This window comes from Grampus griseus (genome assembly GCF_964374135.1).
Source record: "Grampus griseus genome assembly, chromosome: 7".
Taxonomy (NCBI): domain Eukaryota; kingdom Metazoa; phylum Chordata; class Mammalia; order Artiodactyla; family Delphinidae; genus Grampus; species Grampus griseus.
In genome coordinates this window covers 98120655-98135703 of record NC_139001.1, presented here as the reverse complement: position 1 = coordinate 98135703, position 15049 = coordinate 98120655, and the positions used below count along the sequence as shown (strand labels likewise).

The 15049-nt window shown below is 39.7% G+C and overlaps 1 protein-coding gene across 1 annotated transcript in view; it reads right to left on the bottom strand.

Moving 5' to 3' along the window:
* The window catches only part of NCKAP5 (NCK associated protein 5), a gene marked incomplete at its 5' end in the record, with an annotated part of 911020 nt that overhangs the window by 164817 nt on the left and 731154 nt on the right, over positions 1-15049 (bottom strand). The window contains one exon of the mRNA XM_082658819.1: positions 8741-8860. Coding sequence (XP_082514945.1) covers positions 8741-8860 — 120 coding nt within the window. The remainder of the gene's footprint in view (positions 1-8740; positions 8861-15049) is intronic.

Genomic DNA, 15049 nt, shown 5'->3' with positions numbered 1-15049 from the left:
TATATGCCAACAAATTGGATAATGTAGAATAAATTGAAAAATTCCTAGAAACAAACAACTTACCAAGAGTGAATCATGAAGAAACAAAAACTCTAAACAGACTAAGAATGAGTAAGGAGATTGAATCAGTAACCATAAACCTCCCAACAGAGAAATGACCAGGACCTGGTAGTTCACTGGTAAATTTTTACCAAAGATTTAAGAAGAACTGATGCCAAATCTTCTCAAACTCTTCCAAAAAATTGAAGAGGAGAGGAATGCTCCAAAATTCATTTTATGAGGCCAGTATCACCCTGATACCAAAGCCAGATAAAGACACTACAAGAAAAGTAAACTACAGGCCAATGTCCCTGATGAATATAGATGTAAAAATTCTGAACAAAGTACTAGCAAACTGATTTCAACAGCTCATTAAAAGGATCGTACAGCAAAGTCAATTGGGATTCATCCCTTGGGTGCAAGGATGGTTCAACATATGCAAATCGGTAAGTGTGATATATCACAATAATAGAATTTTTAAAATCCTATGATCATCTCAATAGACACAGAGAAAGCATTTGACAGAATTCAACATTCATTTATAATAAAAGCTCAACAAACTGTGTAGAGAAGGAATATACCTCAACATAATAAAGGCCATATATGATAAGTCCACAGCTAACATCATATTCAGTGGTGAAAAGATGAAAGCTTTTCCTCTATCAGGTACAAGACAAGGGTGCCCAGTATCACCACTCCTATTCATCATGGTACCGGAAATTCTAGTAAGGGCACTCAAGCAAAGAAAATAAATAAAAGACATTAGGATCAGAAAGCAAAAAGTAAAATTGTCTCTATTTGCAGATGATGTGATTTTATATATAGAAAATGTGAAAACCTCATAAAAAACTTTTAGATAATCATGAATTGAATAAAGTTGCAGGACGCAAAATCAACATACAGAAATCAATAGCGTTTCGATACACCGACAACTAATTATCTGAAAAAGAAACAAGAAAAACAATCCCATTTATAATAGCATCAAAAAGAATAAAATACTTAGGAATAAATCTAACCAAAGAAGTGAAAAGTCTCTACAATGAAAACTATAAGACACTGATGAAAGAAACTGAAGATGACACAAATAAATGGAAAGATATCTTATGTTCATGGATTGGAGAAATTAATATTGTTAAAATATCCATACTACCTAAAGCTGTCTATAGGTTCAGTGCAACCCTTATCAAGATTCCAGTGGCATTTTTTACATAAATAGAAAAACAATCCTGAAATTTGTCTGGAATCACAAAAGACCCTGAATAGGCAAAGGAGTCCTGAGAAAGAAGAACAGAGCTGGAGATATAACACTTGCTGATTTCAAACTGTGTTACAAAGCAATAGTAATCAAAACAGTACGGAAATGGCATAAAAACAGACACACAGGGCAATGGAACAGAATCAAGAACCCAGAAATAAACCCATGCATAATATGGTCACTAATATTTGACAAGGGAGCCAAAAATACTCAATGGAGAAAAGACAGGCTCTTCAATTAATGGTGCTAGAAAAACTGGATATTCACAGGTAAAAGAATTAAACTAAACCCCTATCTTACACCAGTCACAAAAAGTTAACTCGAAATGAATTAAAGGCTTAAATGTAAGATATGAAACCATAAAGCTCCTATAATAAAAACATAGGGGGAAAAAAACCTCCTTGACATTCGTCTTGGCAATGATTTCAAGGATGTGACACCTAAAGCTCAAGCAACAAAAGCAAAAATAAACAAATGGGACTACAGCAAACTAAATAGCTTCTACACAGCCAAAGAAGCAATCAACAAAAATAAAAGGCAGCCTACAGAATGGGAGAAAATATTCTCAAACCACACATCTGATAAGGGGTAATATCTAAAATAAATAAGGAACTCATACAACTCAATAGCAAAGTATCAAATAATCCAATTAAAAAGTGGACAAAGGACCTGAATAAGCTTTTTTCCAAAGAAAATATTCAAAGAGCCAACAGGAACATGAAAGGGTGCTCAAGATCACTAATCATCAGCAAAGTGCAAATCAAAACCGCATGAGATATCACTTCACAACTGTTTGAATGTATTATCAAAAAAACAAGAGATGGGCTTCCCTGGTGGCGCAGTGGTTGAGAGTCCGCCTGCCGATGCAGGGGACACGGGTTCGTGCCCCGGTCCGGGAAGATCCCACATGCCGCGGAGCGGCTGGGCCCGTGAGACATGGCCGCTGAGCCTGTGCGTCTGGAGCCTGTGCTCCGCAACGGGAGAGGCCACAACAGTGAGAGGCCCGCGTACCACACACACAAAAAAAACAAGAGATAACAAATGCTGGTGAGGATGTGGAGAAAAAAGAGCCCTTGTACACTCTTGGCAGGAAATGTAAATTGGTGCAGCCACAATGGTAAACAGTATGGAGGTGCCTCAAAAAATTAAAAGACAGAACTACCATATGATCCAGCAACTCCAGTTATGGGCCTAAACTCAAGGTAGATGAAATCACCATCTCAAAGAAGAGATTATCTGCACTGTCATGTTCACTGCAGCATTATTTATAGTAGCCAGGACATGGAAACAATCCAAGTCTCCACTGATGGATAAATGGATAAAGAAAATGTGATATATATGATATATATATATAAGATATAAATGTATTTTAGAGATATATTTATATATTTACATATATATGTGATAGAATATTACTCAGCCATAGAAAAGAATGACATCTTGCCATTTGTGACAGCGTGGATGGACCTTGAGGACATTATGCTAAGTGAAATAAGTCAGACAGAGAGAAGTAAAAACTGCATGATCTCACTCACACGTGGAATCTTTTTTTAAAAAAAGAACTCATAGAAAGAAAGAACAGATTGGTGGGGGTGGGGAGTTGGTGAAACTGATAAAGGGGATCAAAAGGTATAAACTTCCGGTTACAAGATCAATAACTTCTGGAGATGTAATGTACAGCATGGTGACTCTAGTTATTAATACTGTATTGAATATTTGAAATCTGCTAAGAGAGCTTAAAAGTTCTCATCACAAGAAAAAGAAATCTGTTCATAGTGACAGACATTAATTAGACTTATCGTAATGTCCATTTTGCAGTCACTATAAAACTCCTAGAAGAAAACAAAGACAGAACACTCTCTGACATCAGTTGCACCAATATCTTTTTCAATCCATCTCCCTGAATAACGGAAATAAAAATAAACAAATGGGACCTAATTAAACTCAAAAGCTTTTGCACAGCAAAGGAAACCATAAACAAAACGAAAAGACAACCCACAGATTGGGAGAAAATATTTGCAAATGACGGGACCAACCAGGGATTAGTCTCCAAAATTTACAAACAGCTCATGTGGCTTAATATCATCAAAACAAACAACCCAATCACAAAATGCACAGAAGACCTAAGTAGACATTTCTCCAAAGAAGACATGCAGATGGCCGAGAGGCACATGAAAAGATGTTCAACATCGTTAATTATTAGAGAAATGCAAATCAAAACTACAATGAGATATCACCTCACACCAGTCAGAATGGCCATCATCAAAAAATCCACAAACAATAAATGCTGGAGAAGGTGCGGAGAGAAGGGAACCCTCCTACACTGTTGGTGGGCATGTAAATTGGGGCAGCTACTATGGAGAACAGGATGGAGGTTTCTTAAAAAACTAAAAATAGAACTACCATATGACCCTGCAATCTCGCTCTTGGGCATATATCCGGAGAAAAACATGGTCTGGAAGGATACATGCACCCCGATGTTCACTGGAGCACTATTTACAATAGCCAGGACATGGAAGCAACCTAAGTGTCCATTGACAGATGAATGGATAAAGAAGATGTGGCACATATATACAATGGAATATTACTCAGCCATTAAAAAGAATGAAATAACGCCATTTGCAGCAACATGGATGGACCTAGAAATTGTCATACTGATTGAAGTAAGTCAGACAGAGAAAGAGAAATATCGTATGATATTGCTTATATGCAGAATCTAAAAAGAAATGATACAGATGAACTTATTTACAAAACAGAAACAGACTCACAGACTTAGGGAACAAACTTATGGTTACTAGGGGGAAGGGTGGGGGGAAGGGATTGTTCAGGAGTTCGGGATTGACATGTACCCACTGCTATATTTAAGATGGATAACCAACAAGGACCTACTGTATAGCACAGGGAACTCTGCTCAATGTTATGTGGAAGCCTGAATGGGAGGGGAGTTTGGGGGTGAATGGATACACGTATATGTATGGCTGAGTCGCTTTGCTGTGCACACGAAACTATTACAACATTGTTAATTAGCTATACTCCAACATAAAATAAAAAGTTAAAAAAATATTGAATTAAATGTTAAGCCATCCAAGTATACACTGACTATGTATTATGAATGGTGATAATATCTGTGGGAGGGTAAGATGCAACATTCACAGCATAATTGCTGCCCTCAAGGAGATTCCCATTTAGGTGAAATAAATGTTAACATGAAATCCCTAGTTATGGGGGTTGCACTGCATGACCTCCACCGTCAGTACCATGTAACTCTAGGATGCCATAATTGCATATGAAATTAAATAAAATAAAGATGCAATGAACGAAAAATACATCAGAAGCACAAAGATAATTTTAAAATCGTCTCATCTCATCTGAAATAATATAAAAACACTAGCAAAAAAAAGTCAACGCTCTCAGAAGTGACAGCAAAGTTTTACACCTTGGTTCTAAGCGGTCAGATTCTCAACTGTTTGTGAGAATAATCTACACTATAACATTCTTTTCTTTCTATCTTGGCCCAAGGATGTGAGTATAGGACCTTTGAAATATCAGATAAAAAGGAGAAGAATAAACTGTGTTAGGCAGAAAATATGAGAATAATGTCCTATCAAGATGACGATAACACAGGTGTCCAAAGCAAGACAAGAGCAGAACACACAGGAGAGGGGAAAATCTTGGATGCTACAGATCAAGAGGCTTTCAGAAATGTGTAAATATCGTAGGCGATTACACTGCAGAAGCCCTCTGAACTGATTTGAGCACAGGTGGGCCTGTTAAGCAAGATGTCTGTCAGAGTACTGAATCAGAAAAGTGTTCCTCGTGTCCATTTGTATTCCACGTAGAGGGAGCACAGACAGGAAGTGAAAGGGAGGAAGCGGACCCTGACCATGGATTTAAATCCCCAGTCTGTCCATTACCACTGGGTGACACAGCCTCTTTGTGCCTAAGTGTCCTCATCTGTAGAATGGGTATAGAGATAGTTCGTACCCGAAAGTACTGTGATGGAGATAAACTGGTGAACACTATAAAGGTTGGAGAACAGTATCTAGCACTTTTTTTTTTGGTAGGGCCAAGGCTGGCTTTTTTGCCTAGGAATCATATTATTAGAGTCCTCCAATGTCTTTTGTGGGTTTTTTTGGGGGGCATCAAACACATGCTTTATGCATTGTCTGTGATTTCTAGGTTTTGTTTTTCTTAATAGTGGAACAAGAACTTAAAACCACCTGAGAAGCAATTTGCAAGCAGAATGCCTCTACATTTAATACAATTCCCCATCTCCCGCATTTTTTTTTTTTTTGCAGTTACACACCTATATTTCATTTGATCACAAACGTTTTTAGGGACGTGCCTTTATAGTGTTTTTGAAGCACTCAACTTTATTTTATAGAAACAGTTCTTTTTGCACCACATTTCATCAGTTTATAAAGTAGCTAAAAATTTCATAATCACCGTGACAAGTACTAGTCATGTGAACATACTGAGTTACAAACATAACTCATTCATGGTGGAAATTCAACTCAACTGGTAAGAGAATTAAGTACTCTTAGTAGAGAGTTTCAACTAGTTGTCAATGTTTGGTAAATTGAGAGTGTAATCTAATATAATTTATAAGAGGAAATGGTGAGCATTGGTTAATCTGGCCAGTGAGTTCAAATAAGGTTAGTTATAGACTCCGGTTCCGTTAAGAATGTTACTTTTAGATTTTATTTGCTACACTGGTTTCTTAATCCATTAGAATTTAGCTCAAATTATTGATTTTAATATGGAGGCCCTTATTAATCTGACTTGCTTCCACCCATAGTCCCAGAGATGCTTTTCTGGAAACTGGAATCGACAAAGAAGTTTATGGCCATTCTTAAGATTTTAAATTTCAGGTTAGACTTTTTTCCTTTCCCATCAGGGACTGGTTCCCTCTGTAAGTTTCCCAGAATCTGTCAACGAATCCTTAGAACTATCCTTTTGTTCCTCTTATATCAGAATTTGCTAAAGAATATCCATGTAACCTCTTATTCTCTGTTTTTGAGGGACAAATAATTAGCTATTTCCTATAAATTATTTTCTTTTCTACAACTTACAATGTATCTACTAAAATCACAATGTGTTCAACAATCTTCTTTCTGTATTTCTCTTCAGGTGGCTACTTAGATTGTAGAGAATCATTAGGCTGTATACAGCAGATGACAACTAATGCAGTTTTTTAAGATACATAGAAACCTACTTAGAAATCTTCTGTACTGAGTCTCCAGTCCACGGGCAGCAGCTGTAACATCTCTCATACTCGGGACCAGGCACACTGGTGGGTTTGCTGTGCTCACCAGCCACACCCTCAAACAAACTGGGCTGGACCAGCATGGCTGCATAGTTCCAAAGCCTCCACACAAGACAGGAAACATTCAGAAGAAGAGGTAGGGGTATAAACCTCTCTTAGGTGTATGTAAAGTAACTCCCCAACTTGCAGAATGAATCTGGGTCATTTATTCATTATTCCATTCAACAAATAATTACAGAGCTTCCACAGGTGCAGAGCAAGCTCAAACTGCTTTTCCTTTAGCCGGTGCTCCATGATATGTATTTGTGCCACCAGAAAATTAAGAAACCACAGGTCATATAATGAACAGACCACCTGAAAAACCAGCAACTTTGTCTATGACTGTGAGCCCTTAGATGTTAGAGGGCAGGCATCATCCTTGCCATTATTCTACGTCCAGAACTACTATCAGCCCATCTTTTACAAATTGCATTTAAATTAGAATGGCTCCTGGAAGTGAGGTCTATTTGGGGAGAAACAGTGTGTTGGCTGAAGACACCCAAGGAGTAAACACTGAGTTCCATTGTTAGCGCAAACACCATCCCCTGCCAGTTGGATATGTATTTAAGAAATTTGCGTCAGCCAATGAAGAAGCTTAAATATCTATGGCACATGTGTTTACTGTGGAAATGAACCATCATGATTCACAAACAGGGACTGTAGATCCTTAAAAATTGTTCCAGAAAAGCCTCAAGTTAAAACACGTAAAACGGAAAAATTCAGGAACATGCAATAGCTGTGAAAAGCGATTACAATAGTGGATCTTGATTATAAGAGAGCAAATGACATACAACTTTTAACAGATGCAACATTCTCTCTGACCAACATTTATCGTGGGCAGGATCAGGAAACAGAATAGAGATAGATGATTTTTTTTCCACACAATTTATGAGTCATAAATTATGAATTATGCGCTAATAGATAAAGCAGAGAGAAAATTAATTTAAGAGATGAGATCTATTTTACAATTCAGAGAGCTCTTTTCTCTTCATCGGAGGCGGGGGGTGCGGGGGAGGATTACATTTTGATGTGCGGTTTTACCAAACATCTTTCTTTCTCTGAAGTGAACTGCAATTTCTCATTATTTCCCTGAGGAGTCAGGGAAAGATGTTTGTGCCAAAGTTCAGAGGGTAAATTAGCAACACTGTCTCAACCATCTGGAAAAGTGCTGAACTTTCTAGCATGATGGAAATGTTCTGTACAAACACTGTCTAATATGGTAGCTGCTGGCCATGTGTGGCTTTTCAACACTTGAAATCTGACTAGTTTGACATAGAAACTTAATTTAAATTAATGTTTAATTTCAATAGCACCACATGGCTAGCGGCAACAGTGGTGACAGGCTAGTCTAGAGGGTATCTCTGTCTTTCCCCTTTCCTTTAGTCAATCAGACCAGGCAGCTGGGGGTTATCCTTTACAAACTTAGAGCTTGTTTGAGCAAATATGAACATTAATAGCATTAAAAAAAAATAGGAAACAGCAAAGATCAGCCTTCTAGACCCCTTTGCTAATCCACATGTCTCCCTGCAGTCAGATATATTTTCTAGTGCTTTCTTGGGGGGCAGCTTCAAAATGATTCAAATGGTTTGCCTTTCCACAACTTTCCCTGTTATGAAGGCAACCCGAAGAGTTTGGTGAGAACGCTTAGACGAAGAGAACCTGTAAAAGACTGAGGCGGAGTGTATTAGGTTGTGAGGAGGCAGGCTGCAGAGAGAGAGAGAGAGATGAAAGTACAACAAACCCCAGCTGTAGTTTTGCTTACAGAGAGTTTGAAATAAAGAAATGTACTTCCGCATCACATAAAACTCTGCCTTGCTTATCAGGGAGTGCAAGACTACTAATACTTGTTCCCAGAGCAATCAATTATTTGCTGACTCCATTCCCCGGTTTCACTTGATACCTCTGATTGTTTCCTTTTACCTGTTTATTATTTGTTGATGCATTTCTTTATCAAAATTAGGTTTAAAGAGTCAAGAGATTTAAGAGACATTCAATTTTAATGACATCCCTTGAGAGGGGAGAGAATGGAGGTTCCGATGCAATATGTCTTGCCCATGGAGATAGTGGTAGCTTTTGAAGTTAACTCACTTCCTGTCAATAGCATTTCAGTAGCAAAGACTGTTTTGCACAGAAACACATACCTGGAGGAGCAGATCAGAAGTTGGTCTGACTCGCTGTTGGAAAAGGATGCTTAACGTTCGATTCTGTTGTTCCAAATCAAACACTCTCGTTTTCAACTTTACACATTCCTCCCTTAGATCCTGCAACAAACACATTGAAAGAAAAAAAAGTCTATTACCATTAAGACACTTTTGCATATTGATACTATATTTCATCTGATATTTCAGGCACATTAGTAAAAAAATAGTATTTTAAGCCTTCAAGCCCCCCAGAAATAGATCACACACAGTGTTTTCTTCCACAGCCCACTGTCTGATAGAATTATTATGTTCAGGGAAGACCTACTTGAAAAAAAAAAAAAGCACCTTGAAATCAGAAATGCATTAATCTAGCGTGCTATTTTTGAAGATGGTAAATCTCAGCAATATAACGTCAATTTAAGCTTCCACCTATATATCTGGCTTTTTCACTGTCTTCATAAAAGCAATCATAAAGCACAAACCACAGGCCAATGTTTTTACAGTGAATAGAGATTTGATCAACTAAAGAAACTATCACTTTTTTTTTTAACGTCTTTATTGGAGTATAATTGCTTTACAATGGTGTGTTAGTTTCTGCTTTATAACAAAGTGAATCAGTTATACATATACATATGTCCCCATATCTCTTCCCTCTTGCGTCTCCCTCCCTCCCACCCTCTCTATCCCACCCCTCTAGGTGGTCACAAAGCACTGAGCTGATCTCCCTGTGCTATGCAGCTGCTTCCCACTAGCTATCTATTTTACGTTTGGTAGTGTATATATGTCCATGCCACTCTCTCACTTTGTCACAGCTTACCCTTCCCCCTCCCCATATCCTCAAGTCATTCTCTAGTAGGTCTGTCTTTATTCCCATCTTACCCCTAGATTCTTCATGAGTTTTTTTTTTTTTTCTCCGAGTCTCTCATACAGAGTGAAGTAAGTCAGAAAGAGAAAAACAAATACCGTATGGAAACTATCACTTTTGATGGAAGCTTCCTCTGTCGTTTGCGGAAACGAGTTGAAATTCTCAATGCGGCTAACCGAGTCAGTGATGGATTTAGATGGAGTGAAGCAACTGTGAAGTGAAGGCTTATAAGGCCACTTGAAACTTGCCCATCCTCTGAACTAGTGGATTTCCATATCTTTGGGGATGTTCTGGTCTTAGTGTTGGGGAAGAAGTAGAAGAAGCGGACCTCAGCATCCCCTTAGAGCAGCTCTTCTGAATAGTTCAAACACCAAGGAGCTTTCATGAGGGGGGCTGCCATGCGGGAGCTTTAGAATGCTCTAGAATCCCACCCAGGAGCTGCCTTCCAAGTTAACTTGTGATAAAGACAGTACTTACACTGACATGTCTACACCCTCTTTGGTGGGGTTCAAGGAACAGCCGGTAGAATAAAGCCCCAAGGCAAGGTTCTTCAAAAGCTGACCCTTTTCTACATTTCAAACTTTATCTTACACTATTTCCTTATTTGAAAAAAAAAAAATAGGTTTCTGCTCTTACCATGCTCTTACCCTGCTCTTTAACAAGGGTCTGCCTGTTCTCGAAAACACCAGGCATTCTGCCTCCTTCCCCCTCCCCGACCTCCCTTTTGCTTCTCATCCACCTCCTTCTTCCGGTCCAAGTTTGCCTCTTCGGTTGACATCCAGTTCAAATTCTGTTTCCTCCCCCACGCCTTTACCTGGCATCCTCCGCTTTTATCTGCTCCCTTTCCTGAACTCCAGTAAGCCCTCAATGCCTCTTCTACGACATTTAGTTAATGTGAGATACTGCTCTGTGTTGATTTGCTTTCAGGCTCTGGACTTATCTTGTCAATCAGATGACACGCTCCTCCAAAGGCATGAGGAGATACTCACAGAAACACCAGCACGAGCATATTGTTCTGACATTTTTCCTTCACCACCTAGCACAGCACCCCACAGAGCAGTAGGAGCTTGATAAAATTGTGTGCTGATTTTGTTAAAGGGGTTAATGATGATGAGTTCTATTCTCTAGTGATGGTGTGATAAAGAGAGTTTTAAGTTTCTCAACACTGTTGTGTGTCTACCTATGTATTCTGAGGTGGGGCAGCTACAGGCCTCACTTAAGTCTCTGCAAGCAAGACAGGGTGCCAGTCCACAGCTCTGCTCCCCAGGACCTAAACAGCAGTTACAACGGTGAGTGCGCCTGTTTCCTACATAACCTTGGGGCAACCTAAGTGTGCAGCTAGAGAGAGGTCTAGCTTCCGAGGCTTTACCTGAGATGCATCATCACTGCCAGGCTTATTCATTCTATTTACAGGAGGCAAAGAGACAGGCCAAGCTATAGCTCAGTGCACAGCTTACACTCTTCTCACCTTTTTAGCTAAATAAGGAAGCGGATGCGTAGGATGTTTTCAACTGATTGTTGCCTACAAATGCAGAGCAGAGCAAAGGAATGCCATGTCCAGGTGAGGCAACCAGGGTGCCAGCTGTAGGAGGGCAGCAGCTGTAAAAGCAGGGGCAGGGGGTGTGTGCATGCCATTTAGCAGAGGCTGTTTTGGGGGCCTAGGCGCTGCTCAAATTAAAAGGCTAAATTTGCTGTCTTTATTTAGAATTCAACCTCTGTGTCTCGCTAATGCTAATTTTTGTTCTTAGCGTGTATATAACACTCCCTGCTCCCAAACGCTAACTGTTTTCACTACTGCTAATTAAGCAATTAATAAAACTTGATTGTGGGTCAATAAATATTAATAGTACCTATTGGGTGGGAAAACACAATCATTCTCACTTGCGGGGGGTGGGTGGGGATGGAAACAGAAGCATATGAGTTTGGATTTGCAAGGAGAAAGGAGACTTGTAAGGAAGACCAGCAACAGTTTTTAGTAGCAAAACTGAGAATAACTTGAAAAGATTTCTTCAGACGGGTAAAAAAAAAAAAAAGAAAGAAAAAAAATCAATCTATTCTAAAGCAAGTTTTTGTACCAGTGCCCAAATTTCCATGGCCATTACTGTTACTTAAGGCAGTAAAAGTTCATTAGCAGGAACACACTTTATCGACCTTGAGGACCGTTCATCACTCGTGGCTCATCTCGATCAGTACAGAGCAGAGGGGGCAATGGAGGGCTTCAGGAATGTGACGCTGCTCTTACAATCACTGACCCACAGAATTGAGCTGGACAGAAAATTTGTAGATATAAAAGAATATTCTGTGTTGTTTTAACATTCTTGTTTTCTTCACTCAAGCTGTGGATGGTTAAGTGATGCCAGACAGCTGTCATCCCAAGAAACCGTAATCAAAGCCATGTGTGTGTGCCCATGTGCACACACATAAACACAGCCAGACTGGAGAGATGGAAAGAGAGAGAGAAAAACCACAGTTTCCTTGACTACGAGGCAGAGCATCAGCGGCTGTCTGTGCTTCCCCTGGGCTCACAATGAGAACCCGCTAACATAAAGGCCCATATGACATTTTGAGGCTGGGTGCAAGAGCCACTATTCTAATGCTGTCGATTATAGAGGGGAGAACTAGACTATGCCCCCCAGGCAAGGCGTTAGAAGCTAAAGAACTCTCCTGTTCAGAGGCCAGCCTCTGAGATCATGGCTCCCAACAGGGGCTGGACCATCTGCCCTCATCCAAAACCTCTTTTTTTCTCTGCTCCCTAGTATGTCTCAGGCCTCAAGGGGAGGACCCCACTGAAAATATAAGGTTGTGTCTTTAGAAAGAAAAAAGGGGATGTGTTGTATAATGTTATCAGGAAGAAAAAATGCCAAAGAGTTGACTACATTTCATCTCATGTAAGCAAGTATAGTGGTCTTTGGGTTCAAGGAAATAGCCCAACCTGTTTTCTTTGCAATCTGCATGCCACTCTCAATTGAAATAAAGTAAGGCATTACAGCTGGATGCCAGGGGAAAATATACTGAGTGATGGGATGCTACTGGTCTAAAAGGGCCCTGTGTATCTTAATGATCCCAAACCACAACTTCCCCGGAGGATCCACACATCGTACTCCTGACAAGTTTCACCTGTGTCTGGGGCTGAAAGAGATTCTGGCTTCACTGCTGTGTCGTAGTTATGGAGTATGGTTACTTTATGCATTTAGAGCAAAACCATTGCCAGCTCCAGGCTAAAGGAAATTTAGGGAGATGCTGGTTGATTAAAGCTCGATATATACTGATATTACCACTGGAGTACTGTTGATTCAATCTGATTTTATCGTATACAGTGATATTATACTGGTATTCCTATTTCAGAGGCAGTGTGTATCATGGGAACACACTGGATTGGCAGTTAGGAGGCCTGGGCTCTGGTCCTCATTACCCACATGACCTTGAGGAAGTAACTTATTCTGGTTACGCCTCAGTTTCCTCACCTGCAAACGCAGCTTCTGCACAAAACCAGGCTTTCAAGACAAGGCATGCCTCAGCTACTTCGTGAGATGGCTGGTCAAGGGCCACCTGAATCCTCCCCTTAAGCTTACTGGACACCACATCCACCAGCCAGCCTCTCCCGGTCACAACCCTTCTCAGTGTCTGTCACTGATATATCCCTATCTCTTCTAAGAATGCTAATACTTCTGTAAAAAGAAAAGGATTACTGGAAAAGGCTGGTCACATCTCAGACCAACCGAGGACCTCAACATCAAATACTTAAAAAGGCAAGACAGGTAACATAATTGTATCACTGAATCAGGCCAGTTCTAATCAACAGGAAGTGGTGGGTCTCGTGGCAAACTGAATACTGCAAGCCTTCATCCAAAAGGCATTCAGATGAAAACATTCTTAATCTGGGTGACGGCTACACAGTTTATGCCATTACAGTGAATTGAGCCTATTACCAAAGCTGGTCGACAAGCTCAGGGTTAACTGTTCACACTAAGGTCTCTGGCAGTTGGGAAATTCTGGGGTCTAAAATAAGACTGATTCTCAGAAAGCTTGATTTGGAGAAATCTCCAAATTTGGAGTCACTTTTGACGTCCTTGCTAGCGAGGACTGGCGATGCTTCCAGAAGTTTTAAGAAATCTACTGGCTTCCTTGCCCTTTTGTTTTATTTCCTGCAATCGTATGTAACTAATCATTGGGTTTCAACCCATCTGTTGATTTTTATAGCATCTCTTCTGGTATGCCAGAAAAATACCTTTTTGGTTGCCCAGGGAGGAGGATATGAAGTCATGGCAGATTTGCCTTTGTGTCATAACAAATGATACAGTCCAAATTTGTACTGAATGGTACAAAGGGTAAGGGCATGGAGTGGAGTGCAGTAACCCTAGGTTAACATACGGGCTTTGGCACTTCTAGCAATTGGAACTATGGGAAATTTATTTTCCTAGCCCTACCTCACAAGATGGCAGTGAAAACAAAAACAATTCAGTGCATTTAAAATGCTGGACATGGGGTCTGACTCCTTGGTAGGGCTAAGTAAATATAAACAGACTCTCTTCAAGGAAACCAGATCCTACCCACACCATTGCTACACAAGTGGACCCAGATGGCCTGACCACACCTCCTACAAGGGAAATATGTAGAAATTGGGAGTTCTTTAGCTTCAAGCTACAAAATCGTGTTCTGCTGCTATCTGGTTGGCTGTACTGCTAGATTCCACCATACAAGGGCCTTAACCCACGTTGGCAAATTAAAAAAACACCATGAATATTTGGCGATTCTAAAGAACATGAAGGTAAGGCTGAGGTTGTTGATATGCTGGAAAATAACTCCAGGGAAAAATGCTTTTTTTCCGAGTTTGGTGTTAGTGGCAAAAAAGGAAAAAGGAAAAAAAAAAAAAAAAAGAACCTAGGAGAGTAACATTTTCAGTGAGTGTAATTGTCTTAATGAAGATAAAATATATTTCAGACAAAAATATGAGTTTAGCTCAGGTTATTGATTTCACTTGCACTTATAGACTTGGACCTATGATTTGGAGGCATAAGTGGAAGTGAGCTGGGTTTAATATTGTCATTTTAGCGTTATTGATCTAAAGGAGGGACAGTCAGCTCTCTTAAGAGAACTCGCAGATTTCTGAGATAAACTGCATTACTTGACTAGGACATGATATGTACATTTAACAGAAGCTGCTAAATTTACGGAAATAATTTTTTTTCTACCAGTATTTGGAAAGGAAATACACTCTGTGACTTCAAGATGCTTATCGGAGCCAATTCCTGGTATGCCAGAAAAATACCTTTTTGGTTGCCCAGGGAGGAGGATATGAAGTCATGGCAGATTTGCCATTGTGTCATAATAAATGATACAGTCCAAAACTGTATGGTTATGACTATAATTTTACCTCATGGATTTTATGTGTGTGACTTGGATAAATCACTCGAGATTTCTGTTTTTTACTCTGTGCCAGCTAC